This window comes from Lithobates pipiens, unplaced genomic scaffold (assembly GCF_037356315.1).
Source record: "Lithobates pipiens isolate NorthernLeopardFrog02 unplaced genomic scaffold, aLitPip1_a1.2 Scaffold_8, whole genome shotgun sequence".
In the NCBI taxonomy this organism is placed as follows: Eukaryota; Metazoa; Chordata; class Amphibia; order Anura; family Ranidae; genus Lithobates; species Lithobates pipiens.
In genome coordinates, this window is record NW_027507903.1 from 49,899,324 (window position 1) to 49,914,350 (window position 15,027).

Below are 15,027 nucleotides of genomic sequence, written 5' to 3' on the forward strand. Positions count from 1 at the left end.
TATAACTGAGCTATGGAGTCAAAGTCGCTTGATGTACAGTGCCTTCAAAAAGTGACTTGAAATCTTCCACATTTTGTTATGTTACAAGCAAAAACGTAAATGTATTTTTGGATTTTATGTGATAGACCAACACAAAGTGGCACATAACTGAAGTAGAAGGCAAAAGATAAATTGTTTTCAAATTTTAGATATCTGAAAAGTGTGGAGTGCATTTGTATTCAGACCCTTTTACTCTGATACCCCTAACTAAAATGTAGTGGAACCAATTGCCTTCAGAAGTCACCTAATTTGTAAATAGAGTCCACCTGTGTGTAATGCAATCTCAATATAAATTCAGCTGTTCTAATAAGCCCTCAGAGGTTTGTTAGAGAACCTTAGTAAACAAACAGCATCATAAACACCACAGGACCATAGACAGGTCAGGAATAAAGTTGTGAAGAAGTTTAAAGCAGGATTAGGCTATAAAAAAAATTCCCAAGCTTTGAACATCTCATGGAGCACTGTTAAATCCATCATCCAAAAATGGAAAGAGTATGGCATAACTGTAAACCTACCAAGATATGGCCATCCACCTAAACGGACATGCCGGGTAAAGGAGCATTAATCAGAGAAGCAGCCTAGAGGCTCATGGTAACTCTGGAGGAGCTGCAGAGATTCAAAACTCAGGTGGGAGAATCTGGCATTAGTGAACATGCCATGTAGTTTAGATCGGTCACATATTATCCTCTTATTGGGTGTTACGAGATTGCAACTAGGACTTGCTACTATACTTACCTTGGGTTTATGTACTTTGGTCAACCTACCACTAATGCCCCCAATACTACCCTTGGAATATGTTCCGCACTGACTATCTCTACCTCTGCACCCTCCCCCCCATCACCTAGTTTAAACACCGCTCTAACTTTTCAGCCATCTTCATTCCCAGCTGATCTGCACCCTCCTCATTTAGATGCAGTCCGTCCCTTCTATAGTACCGGTTATCGACTGAGAAGTTGGCCCAGTCCTCCAGGAACCCAAACCCCTCCTTACTACACCAGTTCTTCTGCCACTTGTTTACTTCCCTAATTTCCCTCTGCCTTTCTGGTGTGGCTCGATTTACCGGTAGTATTGCTGAGAATACTACCTTGGAGGTCCTTTTCCTCAATTTAGCTCTTAAGTCCCTAAAATCATTCTTTAGGACACTCCATCTGCCTCTGACTTTGTCATTGGTGCCAACGTCCCAGCCCCTCCCAGTAATCTGTCCACCAGATCCATGATGTGCCGAACCCGAGCGCCCGGTAGACAACATACTGTTCGACGCTTCAGGTCTTTGTTACAGATTGGCCTCTCTGTCCTAAGAATTGAGTCCCCTACCACCAGAATCCTTTCCCTTGCAGCTGTAATTGCAGTGAAAGGTGGTTCTATAAAGTATTGACTCACTGGGGTGAATACAAATGCACGTCACACTTTTCAGATTTTTTTTTGTAAAAAATTACATACATCAAGCGAGTTTGACTCCATACCTCAGGTATAGGGAGTCCACTTGGGCTGGCAAGCGCGGATTTGCCCCCTACCTCGGTGATGATAAACATCGATGGGAGCTTTCCTCTGAAGATTGTCTCACGACTATCTATATGAAGAAGAGGAACGCTCCCTCTCCTCGCTGGAGTGTTCTTATTTTCGACTGTTTTATCACAGACTTACTTTTTTTATGGTTCACAGTGGTGTTTTCTTCTGATATGGCATATATTACTATTATTTTTTCACAAAAGATTAATTTTGGATGTTGTATTCTTACTTTAAATTTATTTTAAGCTCTGCACTTATTTCTCGATTTCAATTAAGTCTATATATGTCTATAGATGTGCTAGATGCTATGTAGGGCTCTGAGCGCAACATACCGTATATACTCGAGTATAAGCCGAGATTTTCAGCCTCTTTTTTTAGGCTGAAAGTGCCCCCCTCGGCTTATACTCGAGTCACCGCCGTCTGTCTACCCGATCAGCATGTCGAGCAGACAGACGGCGGCCATTCCACTATTCAAAAGCCGCGCCTCCCTGTCTGTGATAGGCGGAACACTCAATTTCCCAGCAGTCAGTGGTCCGCCTATCACGGACATCCGCTCATCCTCATACTACGGACGAGGATGAGAGGATGTCCGTGATAGGCGGAACACAGACTGCTGGGAAATTGAGTGTTCCGCCTATCACAGACGGAGGCGCGGCTTTTGAACAGTGGAATGGCCGCCGTCTGTCACAGACGAGAAGAGGTGCGGCGATCCTGGCATGGCCGCCGTATGTGCAGAAGGACACAGGCTCGGGACACAGGCTCGGGACACAGGTAGGCTGGACACACAGGGCTGCACACACAGGGCTGGACACACAGGGCTGGACACACAGGGCTGCACACACAGGGCTGCACACACAGGGCTGGACACACAGGGCTGGACACACAGGGCTGGACACACAGGGCTGGACACACAGGGATGGACACACAGGGATGGACACACAGGGATGGACAGGCATGTCTCACCCTCGGCTTATACACGAGTCAATAAGTTTTCCCATTTTTTTTGTGGTAAATTAGGGGCCTCGGCTTATATTCGGATCGACCTATACTCGAGTATATACGGTAATTTTATGATTATTAATTTAGCAAACTTACCACCTATTTGGTTTATTTTAAATATATGTAAAATAAATGGCTTAAAGCGAGTCTGTTGCTAAAAAATAATTGTCAAAAAATTGTCCTCTAGAATGGAGACTGTAAATACTCATCTCTCCCACTACCTGCATTATCAAATTCCTTTGTAATGTAGAGAAACCACCACCCAAAGACCTTTCATAATGCAATGCTACCAGGAGTTTCACTTTCTTGGTCCCCCACTGCATTCAGTGGCATGATTTGCTGACACCCAAGTCCCCACTATGTCTTGTAGTGGCAAAGGGTTCACTAACACTTCCTATCCTATGGTGTCTCCACTCCACTGGAGGAACAATGGAGACACCTATGGACTGCAACATTGACAGTCTCGGGAGAGGGTATTGTTGGATGCACTAGCAGATTTAGATGGATTTGCACTCAGTGGCAGGGTCTGCAGTGACATCTAAATTACCGCTGTGTCCTGTGGTGGCATAGGGTTCAGCAGGAGGAACCACAGAGAGCAGGATATCCTTCTATACATTTTGTAACTAGTCAATAAATCAACCCATACATCCAAAGAACAAGCATTTTCTTTCGGCATCAATGTGTCATTTATCTAAAGTGGTAGTAAAACACATCTTTTTTTGTTTTGTTTTTAAATCCCGCATGGTAAAGTATTTTGCATACTAGCACATTATGTGAAACTTACCTTGGACCGAAGCCATCCAGCAGGCGCTTCCATCTTCACCCGGTCTCCTTTAAAGGTTTGCGGACTCCGGCTGTGTGAGTGGCCACGATGAACGTCACTCCCACACGTACATGTGGGAGCCGCCGTTCATGGCACAGGACTCTGATGGAATGGCACAGTATGCCATTCCTTCAGAGCACATGTGCTAGTGACATCCTAAATGGTACACGTTTGAATCAATTGTATTTTATTAAACTTGAAGTTGCATAAAAAAGTATTATGAATAGGAGATATTTACTATACCTATAGGTAAGCCTATAGTAAGGCTTACCTATAGGTAAAGGTCATGTATGGGAGTTTACTCCCACTTTAAGGAAACAAGGACTGGACAAACACTATGTAAAGTTAGCCTGGGACACTCCTGCTGTCCTAAACACGGACCTATAGGTGCCACAGTGGTAACTACAGTCCTAGCAGTATTGAAGAATAAGTCAGTTAGACATTTATTGCTACAGATATTATTTGTCTTTTTAAATATGCTGTTTTTCCAATGTCCATGAAATGCAATGATATACAGTACATAAGACCATAGAGACTATACAAGAGAGCATTTTTAGATTGTAAGCTCTCTGGAGCAGGGCCCCCATAATTCTCTTGAATTTAATTGCATTGTAAACGTACTGTCTCCCTATACTTTGTAACGTTTTTGGCACTATACAAAACCTAAATAGTAATAAAAATTGCCACCAAATGTAGGGAGTTACAGGTAAGGCCAATTTGTCAGGTGTTAAATATGACCTGAGCTTAAAGATGCATGGTAAACTATAGGTCCCATTTTTTATCAATTGCACTTGTCTGACAATTAAGAAACCCTAAATGTAGAAAAGGCAAATCTTTTTTTCATTTTGGATAGAGTAATGGAAAGGTATAACCACTATTGTTTTTTTCCCCATCTTTTCCCATCCCATAGTCAAAACGGGAAGTGAGAGAAAATCCCTCCAAAGTGACGGAATCCCTAGTTGCCCCAGGTTCACCAGAACAGGGGAAGACTTCTCCTCTTTTCCTTTCTGGTGACCGAAAATATGGGATTTTAACCACTTTCTGCCCGTGCTACAGCCGAATTACGTCTACAGCACGGTTGGTTCTGGGAGGGTATCAGTGCAGCCTCATCAGTGCTTCCTTATCAGCACCCATCAGTGCAGCCTCATCAGTGCCCATCAGTGAAGGAGAAAAGTTACCTGTTTGCAAAATTTTATAACAAACTATGACTTTTTTTTGTTTTTTCCCAAATTTAGGGTCTTTTTTTGTTTATTTAGCAAAAAATAAAAAACACAGTAGTGATGAAATACCACCAAAAGAAAGCTCTAGTGTGAAAATGCTAAAAATGTCATATGGGTACAGTGTAGTACGACTGCGCAATTGTCATTCGAAGTGTGAAAGCGCTGAAATCTTAAAATGGGCCTGGGCAGGAAGGGGGTTAATTCGTTTTTGGCTGGAGGGCTAGAGCGGGCAGTGGGTAAAACCCTGGTCATGTTTTCTTGGCATCTGTGTCCCATTTGAGGAATCTCTCTTAATTTCCTGTCTTGTAGACACAACAGAAAATGAGGGGAAATCTCTTCAAAAGGCCCAGTTGCCCCCCATTGAAGATTTCCTTTCTATTGCTGTTACATTGACAACTCAAAATTTGGGGTTTTTCCTTGCTTATAGTCCTGGTCACAATGCCAAACTGAATATTTGGGTTTAGATATACTTAAAAAAATAACAACCATAACATATGCAAAACATGGAACACATGCCAAGCTCTATGCCTATTAGCCACATAATTCTACACTATACTACAGAACCAAAATGTAATTTTAAAATAATACTAATAAGCTATTCTGTAGTCTGAATTCAGCATCAGGCAATGGATGTTTACTGAAGACAACAGCGGGAACCTTTAGGATATTTTTGGAAAATCAGTCCCACGTTTCTAGTCACTGAGTTTGATAAGTAAACTATCCTGTTAGCATCAGGGCATGATAAAACACATTTATTAATATCTTAATCTGTTAAGAACAGGATCAGACTAGGAGCACATAACCCCCAGGCCTAAACTACCGAGGCAGTTTTAACGTCTTTCTATATACTGGTTAACCACTTGTTGGGAATTATCTCCTTCACAAAACAAGGACTTCAAACTGGTAGACATGAAGTGCTCATAAGAGGTTACATTGCTCAAGTGATAGGTGAAAATATCACTTGTTTAGTTTATGTCTAACTGTAATTGAAAAGCACTGTTTTGCCAATATAGCTCTTCGATATAACTGAAGGACATCTTAAGCATTCTGCTATATGTGCAGAGAAGACTACATTTCCTATCTTATATGGCTTGAGCCTGGGGGAACAGACCGTTTGTGTCTGCTAGAGCTGCAAGGGAACTACTGTCAATGGAATAGAAAGTGAATGGAGACCTAAAATTGTACAGATGTCACCAGCTCAGGAGGTATGGAGATATCTTCCAATGGGAACAACTCTTTCAGTGACAACTGCCAAAGCCAGCACTCATTGTGATTTAGAGACCAGCCGGTAGAACCTCAAAATTATGTGAAGGACTAGGCACCAGGCACATCTGGAAGTGTGTTGGATGCAGAAGATTCTTGGGGTCTTTCTTAACAACAAGAGTTTTCATTTGCTACTCTGTTTAGGGGAGGTTGATCTGGAGGAAGACCATTGGTCCTGATATCCATAGGAGTGTACCCCTAATCAGTGCCTGAGTGATCTCGCTGAGGGTTATGTTCAGGGCTCATTAGACCTCTCTAGAGATGGAGAGTCGACATTATCTGGTAAACGCTCTTAATTACTAGAGGTGGAGGCTTTTGCACAAGGAGGCTTCATGTTCCCACTGGTGATAGATGTCTATTAATGAACTTTTAAAGAAGAATTTATACCTATTCATGTGGACTCATTACATTGTATGTTCTTTTTTTGTTTTTGTCACTGTGATTTGCTGTCAGCTTAGCGCAGCTCTGATATAACACACTATCTTTTATATGGAACATTCAGAAATGTTGCTCATACCTCAAAAGATAAAGGATTAGTTCACCTTTACTAAAAAGCTGCCTAAACAGATAAGGAGTGGCTTATAAATAAAAACAAAATTGTGCAGCTTTGACTAAAGTTTGATAATGCCCTGGTACAGGTGTAGGCCGTTACTTCCTGAAGCCTGGTCAAGAAACTCCCATAGATGACATCAATCCAACCTGCCTGGTTGGTAGAACATTGCTAAGACACTCTCAGTCATTAATGTTCACCTTCACTATCACAGGAGCAAGCTCTCAAACCCCCACACATATGTGGTTCACTATCTCCTCCATCGCAGCATTTCTGAGCTCAGAGCTACTGTGACGGGAGGAGAGAGCGCATACAAAGGGGCATGAATTGACTGGGAGTGTCTTAGCAACATCTTAGCAACAATGCAGAATGGGAGGATTCCATCTCCAAGAGTTTTTGGGCAGGATTTTGGCAGTGCGCAAATGGGCTACATCTATAGAAAGGGCATTATTCAACTATTTGGTTCGAGCTGCACAAGTTGGTTTAGTCTACAAGCGCACCTTACCTGCATAGGCAGTTTTTATTTTTTTTTGGTAAAGGTGAACTAACACTTTAGTTTCCTTTGTAGTAGTGCACTTCCTGTGCCTTGAGTAAATAGCTGCAGTGTAAGATCTAAGGCACTGCTGCATTTGACTTAACAGATTTACCAGTCTTACTAGGTTTGGAGTGAGAGTTGGTGATGCCACAAGTGTGCTACACAGGAAGCTGTACCTGAGAACCTGCAAACCAGTCTGAGCTGAGCCTGACCTTAATTCAGTCTGAGTCTGGGCTTTCTCAACTGCTCCTGCCATTTCTTAAATATATTCATCCAGTCAGTCATTATATCAATGTTTCTCAACTCCAGTCCTCATGAGCACCTCAACAGGTCATGTTTTAAAGCTTTCCATTAATTTGCACAGGTGATTTGATCAGTTTCACTGCTTTAGGAATTACCACAGCCGTTTCATCTGAGGGAAACCCTGAAAACATGACCTGCTGGGGCGCCTTGAGGACTGGAGTTGAGAAACACTGCATTAGACCACCAGTAATCAGGGGTTAGCCCTGACAAGAGGAAGCAAAGCCCTGTCTCTACCAAGAGGACCACCTTCATACAGCGAGGCAGTGAAGAACAAGACATGATACGTCAGTAAATGAGAAAAGATAATCAGGAAGCTTAGAGTACCTTTACCTTCTGCTTTCTATTTTTGGGCACAGCTTGGTTAGTAGTGGTCCTCTTTAAAGCAGTAATAAACCCAACATTCACCAATTAACCCATTTACTATGTGCAGCATTTTCCTTATTTTCTATCTACTCTGCTACATTTTTTTTTGCAAGTGTCCTCCACTCTTTCAAATGGGTGCATTGCTTCCCCAAACTTTCAGTTAGTGTGCACATGCACAATCACTCCCAGATGCACTAATCATGGGACTACATGTGCCATGAGTATTTGGGTGTATGTATTACGTGCATGCGTGTGGGAGTTTCATTGACTTCTGCGATTCTGTGATACAAATCACTGGCAGCAATAAATGTAATTTATAGTCTGGTGGGGAGGAAAGGTTGATGGAATACATTTTCAACAGAAGCCACTGTTCTGCCTGTACACAGAGTGGCTTGACATACTGTACATCGATAGTCCAAGGGGGGTAATAAGCACATTGCCATGTCTATGATGGGGCTCCATAGAGGCTCCACTTGTGCATGTAGCCACCACAAAAATCAAGTCTGACAAGGAAAGACATCAGATTGATTCTGAGAAGAACAGAAGGTGACAGCAGCAATATTAAGCACTTGCTTACTGGGCAGTTTTAACCCCTTCCTGCCCAGGCCAAATTCCAGCTTTCAGCACTGTCGTATTTTGAATGACAATTGTGCAGTCATGCAATGCTTTACCCATATGAAAATTTTTATAATTTTTTTTCACACTAATAGAGCTTTTTTTGGTTGTATCTAATCACCGCTTTCTTTTTTTTTTGCTAAACAAAAAAAGACCAAAAATTTTGGAAAAAATAAATAAAAATTTTCATAGTTTGTTACTGTCAGTGTGAGGGGAAAAAAGCCGATAACCAGCTTCTGTTTACATTGTGTTATCAGCTGTCATTGGCTGCCTGCTAATCACGTGGTAAAGAGCCACTGTGATTGGACCTTTACCCCGATCTGTGGTCAGCTGAACCTGAAGGACTCAATGATTACAGAGCTTGCCGCCTGCATGCCTCAAAGGGTGGTGTGGGCTGCGCGAGCACAAGAGGACGTCCATGAATGCCCTTCCGGCATTTTAAGCCCGGCCTGTAGCTGTCTTTTTGCTATAGAGCAGATGGGAAGGGGTTGATAAACATACTAGAGTAAAAATAAGTGTGGCTACCTGGCAATAAACATATGTAAGAAAGGAAAGATAAACAGCATCTTGTTCAAACTAGGTATAGGCCTCTCTTTAAACACAGGATGGAAAGCTTCATTTTTTATTGCATTATGATACTGCAAACCAAGTCTCATTTTCACCTTGGACAGCTCCCAGAGTTATAGCTCTTGATACATTCATTTCTCTAGAACAGGGGTCTCCAAACTTTCTAAGCAAAGGGCCAGTTGGTTATTTTTCAGGCAGATTGTGGCCAGTGAAAGTGGAAATGTTTCTGGCATCAGTGGGAGTAAACATCACATTTGCTATTAGCTGGAGGAACAGTGCCCTATTGTTCACTTTTTCTACATTTTGTTAGGTTACAGCCTTATTTCAAAATTGAATAAATTCATTATTTTCCTCAAAATTCTACAAACAATACCCCATAATGACAATGTGAAAGAAGTTTGTTTAACATCTTTGCAGATTTATATATATATATATATATATATATATATATATATATATATATATATATATATATATATATATATATATATATATATATATAAACATGTACATAAGTAATCACAGCCTTTGCTCAATACTTTGTTGAAGCACCTTTGGCATGAATTACAGCCTCAAGTCATTTTAAATATGATGCTACAAACTTGGCACACCTATTTTTGGGCATGAGGACCTCTCAAACGGCTTTTTTTTCTGGGATTAAATATTGTAAGTGGCACTCTTTAACACACTGGTAAGTTCTGAAGTGCCATGATATGTACGATTAAGACCCCTGGAAGTTTTTTGCTGTCTGTATACCCTTGAAAATGTTTCCTTCATTTCCTACCTCAGAGATGCAATAGTAAATTAAAGGAAATCTTCAAAAGTGAAGGGGATTTCTCTTGACAGTTGTCCTTATAACAAGGGTCTAACCTTTTTTTGGGGGGGAAAACTCTAAAATTTTGTATTTTTCCTTACATTATTTCTAGGAGACAATAAAGCCGCGTACACACATAGCGGTATGTCCGACGTACTTAGTCTGGCGGACTTCCGCCAGACTGTCCGTCGGACTTTCCGAACGGGCTACTTGCCCACACACGGCACTTTTTCAGCGGACTAATACGGCGTACTAAGTCCGCCATACTATCCGCCCTACTTTTGAAATGAACGGACTTGCCCACACACGCAGAGGAAAGTCCGCTCATTTCGAGCGCGTCTCCAGGTAGGCGGGGCCCGCGAAGGAGACGTCGCTGGCCCCGCCGCCTGGTATGGACTTAAAGGGGAACCCCAACGCCGTGGAAGAAGAACGGAAGGCGGCGGGGACAGAAGACCGGGCCACCGCCTGTAAAAGAGCTATAAGAAGGCGCGGTGGCCCGGCAGAAGAACCGAAGAGGGGGACAAGACCCCCGAAGTCGGAAGAAGAGGGTGGCGGCGAGGAAGAAAGCCGGACTCCTCCGCTAGCAAAAGAGCTACAAGAAGATAGCGGAGGAGTCCGGCGAGAAGACCCCCGAAGACGGAAGACCCCCGGAGCTGTGCAATAAAGTATTTTATCTCGTGTGTTGTGTTTTTTTTGTACTTTTATTTTACAGGTGAATGGGTAGGGGTACATTGTACCCCATACTCATTCACATAGGGTGGGGGGCCGGTATCCGGGGGCCCCCTTATTAAAGGGGGCTCCCGGATTCCGATAAGCCCCCTGCCCGCAGACCCCGACAACCAACGGCCAGGGTTGTCGGGAAGAGGCCCTTGTCCTCATCAACATGGGGACAAGGTGCTTTGGGGTGGGGGGGCCGCGCGGCCCCCCCTTCCCCAAGGCACCCCCCATGTTGAGGGCACGCGGCCTGGTACGGCTCAGGGGGGGGGCGCGAGCCCTTTCCTGGCCGGCCGGGTAGCGTGCTTGGACAAGGGTCTGTTGTGGACTTGGGGGGGACCCCCACGCCGATTTTTTTCGGCGTTGGGGTTCCCCCTTTAAGTCCATACCAGGCGGCGGGGCCAGCGACGTCTCCTTCGCAGGCCTTGCCTACCTGGAGACCCGCTCGAAATGGGCGGACTTTTCTCCGGGCGGGAAAAGTCCGCTCATTTCAAAAGTACGGCGGACTGGCACACACACGGCCGGATTGTCCGCCGAAATGCGAGTCCGGCGGGAAGATTGGTGTGCAACACGGCATTCTAAGTCCGCCGTACTTTCGGGTCAAAAAAGTATGCCGGAGGCTACACACGGGGGGATTGTTTGGCGGACTTGAGTTTGCCGGACTTTTCCACCGGATTGTTTGATCGTGTGTACGCGGCATAATTGTCAGTATGAATGGTGAATTTCCCTATTGGGGTATAATTTATACTTTCTCTATTCAAAACTGGAAAAAAAGGTTTTATGTATATATATACACTTTAATAATTTAGTCATATTAATTTAACACACACCCTAATGAGAGTATGACATGTCTGGTCTTACACTCTCTAAAGTCATTTATTTGTTGTATTCTGTGATACACTCCTTTCCTGCAAGCCAGCTTCACCTTTCTTCACACCTATATGATGAGTCAAGGTGTAGATCAGGATATCATGAAGCCCGTCCCATGATGGAAAGACAAGCTAAGGATTGTGAGTTCATGCGAGGAGAAAAACAAAAACTTTACACCCATGTCATAATCAATGCAGAACCAGACCATGAAGGCGGTTACACATCTCAGTGAGTGTAGCGAGAATTCTTTCTGCTTGGATACAACTATAAAGAGGTTTAATCATAGATTAATAAACTAAACATTTTTTTTTTAAGTCTCATTTCCTCTTTGTTCTGTAGAATTCCAAAAAACAACAGGAGGTCTTCTAAAGCCACTGACATTAAAAAAAAACAAAAAACAAAAAAAAAACACTGAATATTTCTAATCATCCGTCTGGACCCCTTTGGATTGGTTTTAAGAAACAAAAAAAGCAATAAGTACATTCCTGAAAAATATATTTTACATTAACATTTTGCCAGGTGAAGGTCAGTTCAAAAAGCAGATATTTAGTATTTCAACACAACATACAATGACCAAAGTCGAATCCGCATTAAACAGAGAGTTTAAAACGACGTAATTGTACTGAAAGGGCTGATTTTCCACTTTGAATTACTCTAAATGGCATGGCCGCATACAACTAAACATTATTTTACATTATTTGACATACTACCTTCAGAGAATGGCTTTAAACGTCACATCTGACGATTAAAAACGTTGCTTTAGCTGAAAGAGGAACTTCACCAAAAAGAGGAAGTTCTGCTTGTTTGGATCCTCCCCCATCCACTTTTTTTTGGGGGGGGGAGCGGGTACCTGGCTTTGACAGGTACCCGCTCCCAATCCTGGTCAGATGCGCCGTGGCAATCTGAGCCGGAAGATCGCCCCCCCCCCCTCCTTCCCCTGCAGCCTTCTGGTACAAATCACAGGTCCCAGAGGACTACAGCACCATTGAAGCACAGCGTGGCTCGTGTATGTGCAGTAGAAAACCAGTTTCCCTTAGTTATGATACCGACACCTTCACCCAAAGCCGATTGAAGAATCAGCTCTGGTGAAGACATCGCTGGATCCTTGGACAGGCTGCTTATATTAAAAGTCAGCAGCTACAGTATTTGTGGCTGCTTTTAGTTTTTTGGGGGGTAGTCTGGAGGTCCTTTTTAAAATGAGAGATAAAGCCAAAACTTATTTTTTTCCATTTTGTATAGCGAGAGCAATAACCCCTGCCATCTTTTTTTTTTTTTTTTTTTTTCTTTTTTGCTATCTGTGACCCATTGGGGAAATTTCCCTTCCCTTTTTATTCCACAGACACAACAGAAAGAGAGTAAATCCCTCCAAAGTGAGGGAATCCCTTGTTGTCAACAGAACTAGTTTCCCCATTTGACTATTTCCCCTCTATTAGTGTTCTGAGGACATCCCAAAATGTGGAATTTTCTTTTACTTTTGTTAAGGATTGTAAACAGGATAAATAGAGGAGGTGAATCTCCCTAACAGGGATGCAGACAACAATAAAATGCAGACAGGTGTTCTAATCCCTCTCCACACTATCCAACACTAAAAAATATCTCATTTTGCCTTTAGTTAAACCTTAACATGGACCTTCACCCAACGAGTGAACACAATGGGCATGGTTGCTCTCCTCCCCTATCCACAGTTCTTGATTTGTTTACTTTTTTTTTTTAATGTGTGTACTCTGCACCCCCCCCCCCCGGCTGCCATTTCTTACTTCTAGGCAAGGTTGATGTCTCCACCACACATTTCACAACACATATCCCAAAATGCTTAATTTTCCATTCACAGCTGCCAGAGAATGGTGCGTCTGGCACAAATCATCAGGAAGCTGAGCCGCCTAAACCAGGAATAGGTACCCAATGGCATCAGGAACAAAGATGGCGGCATGGGACAATGCATATGGCAGTGGCACAGCAGATTACTGCAGGAAAACACTGTAGATCTGCTAGGGCAAGGGTATATGTAAATTGAGGACAACCCTGGATAACAGGCTATGGATTGGGGGGGGGGGGGGGGGTGAGTAATGTTTTCCCTTTATTTATTTTTAGAGTAGGATGTTTGCTCAGACCTGAGGTCTTTAAGTTATGGTTTTCATTTGGAATGGACTCACTACATTGATCTGCTTATAGACCGAATTACAACAATAACAGGAAAACCAATTACCATCTTTTCTACTAGATTCTTCAATACGGTTCAGCTCCATATTATCTCTTTCAAGCCGAGGTTGGTGTGGTCTGTTCTTCATTGTTGTTGGCCTCAGAGCTACCAATACAAATGGTAAACAATTAGCATTTCATACTTTACTTGGTTATTGCTCTTACAAGTCCATATGACAAGAGATTCAGATAGTAGGATTTGGTAAGGCTTAGTTCATGTGATTTCCCCTTCACCACTATAATACTCCTACATATCTGTTTGCATTTCAAAACTGTGAGATTCCAAAATCCATATTTTCCATTTATTCTTTATACAGTAAACCAATGGAAGATAAAAAATAGGACTTTTTCATCATACTTATCTTTATAATCCTTTTCTTTGAGTACATCATGGGACACAGAGTCAGGCTAATATTCATTACCTACTGGGATGCCCTTGAGGGGAGGGAGACACCCTGCCAAACAATAGCCATCAGAACTTATATGGCAGCCCACAGTACAAAAGCTGAATCATCATCTGCTCGAACATACACTTGATAACATTTTGTGAACGTATGCACTGAAGACCAGGTAGCAGCCTTACAAATCTGAGCCACAGATACCTGATGGCGAAAAGCCCAGGAGGTTCCTACACCCCTGGTAGAGTGAGCTCTCATCCCAAAGGGAGGAGCTTTACGTTTCAGACCATAGGCCTGAATGATCAATTGACGGACCCAATTGGCAATGGAAGCCTTGGAAGCTGCCTGCCCCTTCTTGTATCCTTTTGGTAAAACAAAAAAGAGGTCTGATCCACGGATCTCCGCAGATCTAGACAAATAAAGCTTGAATGCCTGGACAATGTCCAAGGAGTGCATTTGTCTCTCTTCTGCCGAACTAGGCTGATAGAAAAAAGAAGGCAAAATAATGTCCTGATTTAAATGAAAAGCCGACACCACTTTTGGCAAAAAGGATGGGACATGTCGTAACACATCCCTGGCATGGTGAAGGATCAAGTACAGTTCCCTGCATGAAGGGGCCACCAACTCCGACACCATTCTAGCCGAGGTGATAGCCATCAGGCTTGCATGACAGTAAGTCTAATGGAATTTCCTAGATAGGTTCAAATGGTTGTTTCTGTAACACAGACCGCACCAAGTTCAAGTCCCAAGGACACATAGGTGACCTAATGGGGGGAAGTAAGCGAGTTGTCCCCTGTATAAAGGTTCGAACCAGTGAATGGGAGGCTTTTAGAAGAATATTGATGGAGCTGAAACTCGATCTCTGATTGTTCTCAAAGCCAATTTGATTTCCACAGCTGACTGTAGAAAAGAGAATTCTCCCAATCACGTATTTCCGAGGATGCCATTTTCTGGCTTCACACCAAGCAATGTAAGTCTTCCAGACCTTATGATAAGTTTTCCTAGTGATAGGTTTTCTAGCATTCACTAGGGTAGACACTACTGATCCAGAGATGCCACGGTCCTTTAACACACTGGCTTCAATGGCCATGCTGTCATATTTAGAGATTGTAAATTGGGGTGGGATATAGAACCTTGAGACAGTAGATTGGGGCGACGTGGAGTAAAACCCTGTGCCCCTTTCGGATACCAGAACTTCTACAATCACTCCTTGATGCACTAGATGATGTAGTGCCTGAAGCAATAA

General features: G+C 42.9%; 1 protein-coding gene across 1 annotated transcript in view; it reads right to left on the minus strand.

Annotated features, from left to right (window-relative positions):
* The window catches only part of LOC143962683 (ADAMTS-like protein 5), a 146,550-nt gene that overhangs the window by 19,173 nt on the left and 112,350 nt on the right, over positions 1-15,027 (minus strand). The window contains exon 11 of the mRNA XM_077472047.1: positions 13,391-13,489. Within this exon, the coding sequence (XP_077328173.1) occupies positions 13,391-13,489 (99 nt within the window). The remainder of the gene's footprint in view (positions 1-13,390; positions 13,490-15,027) is intronic.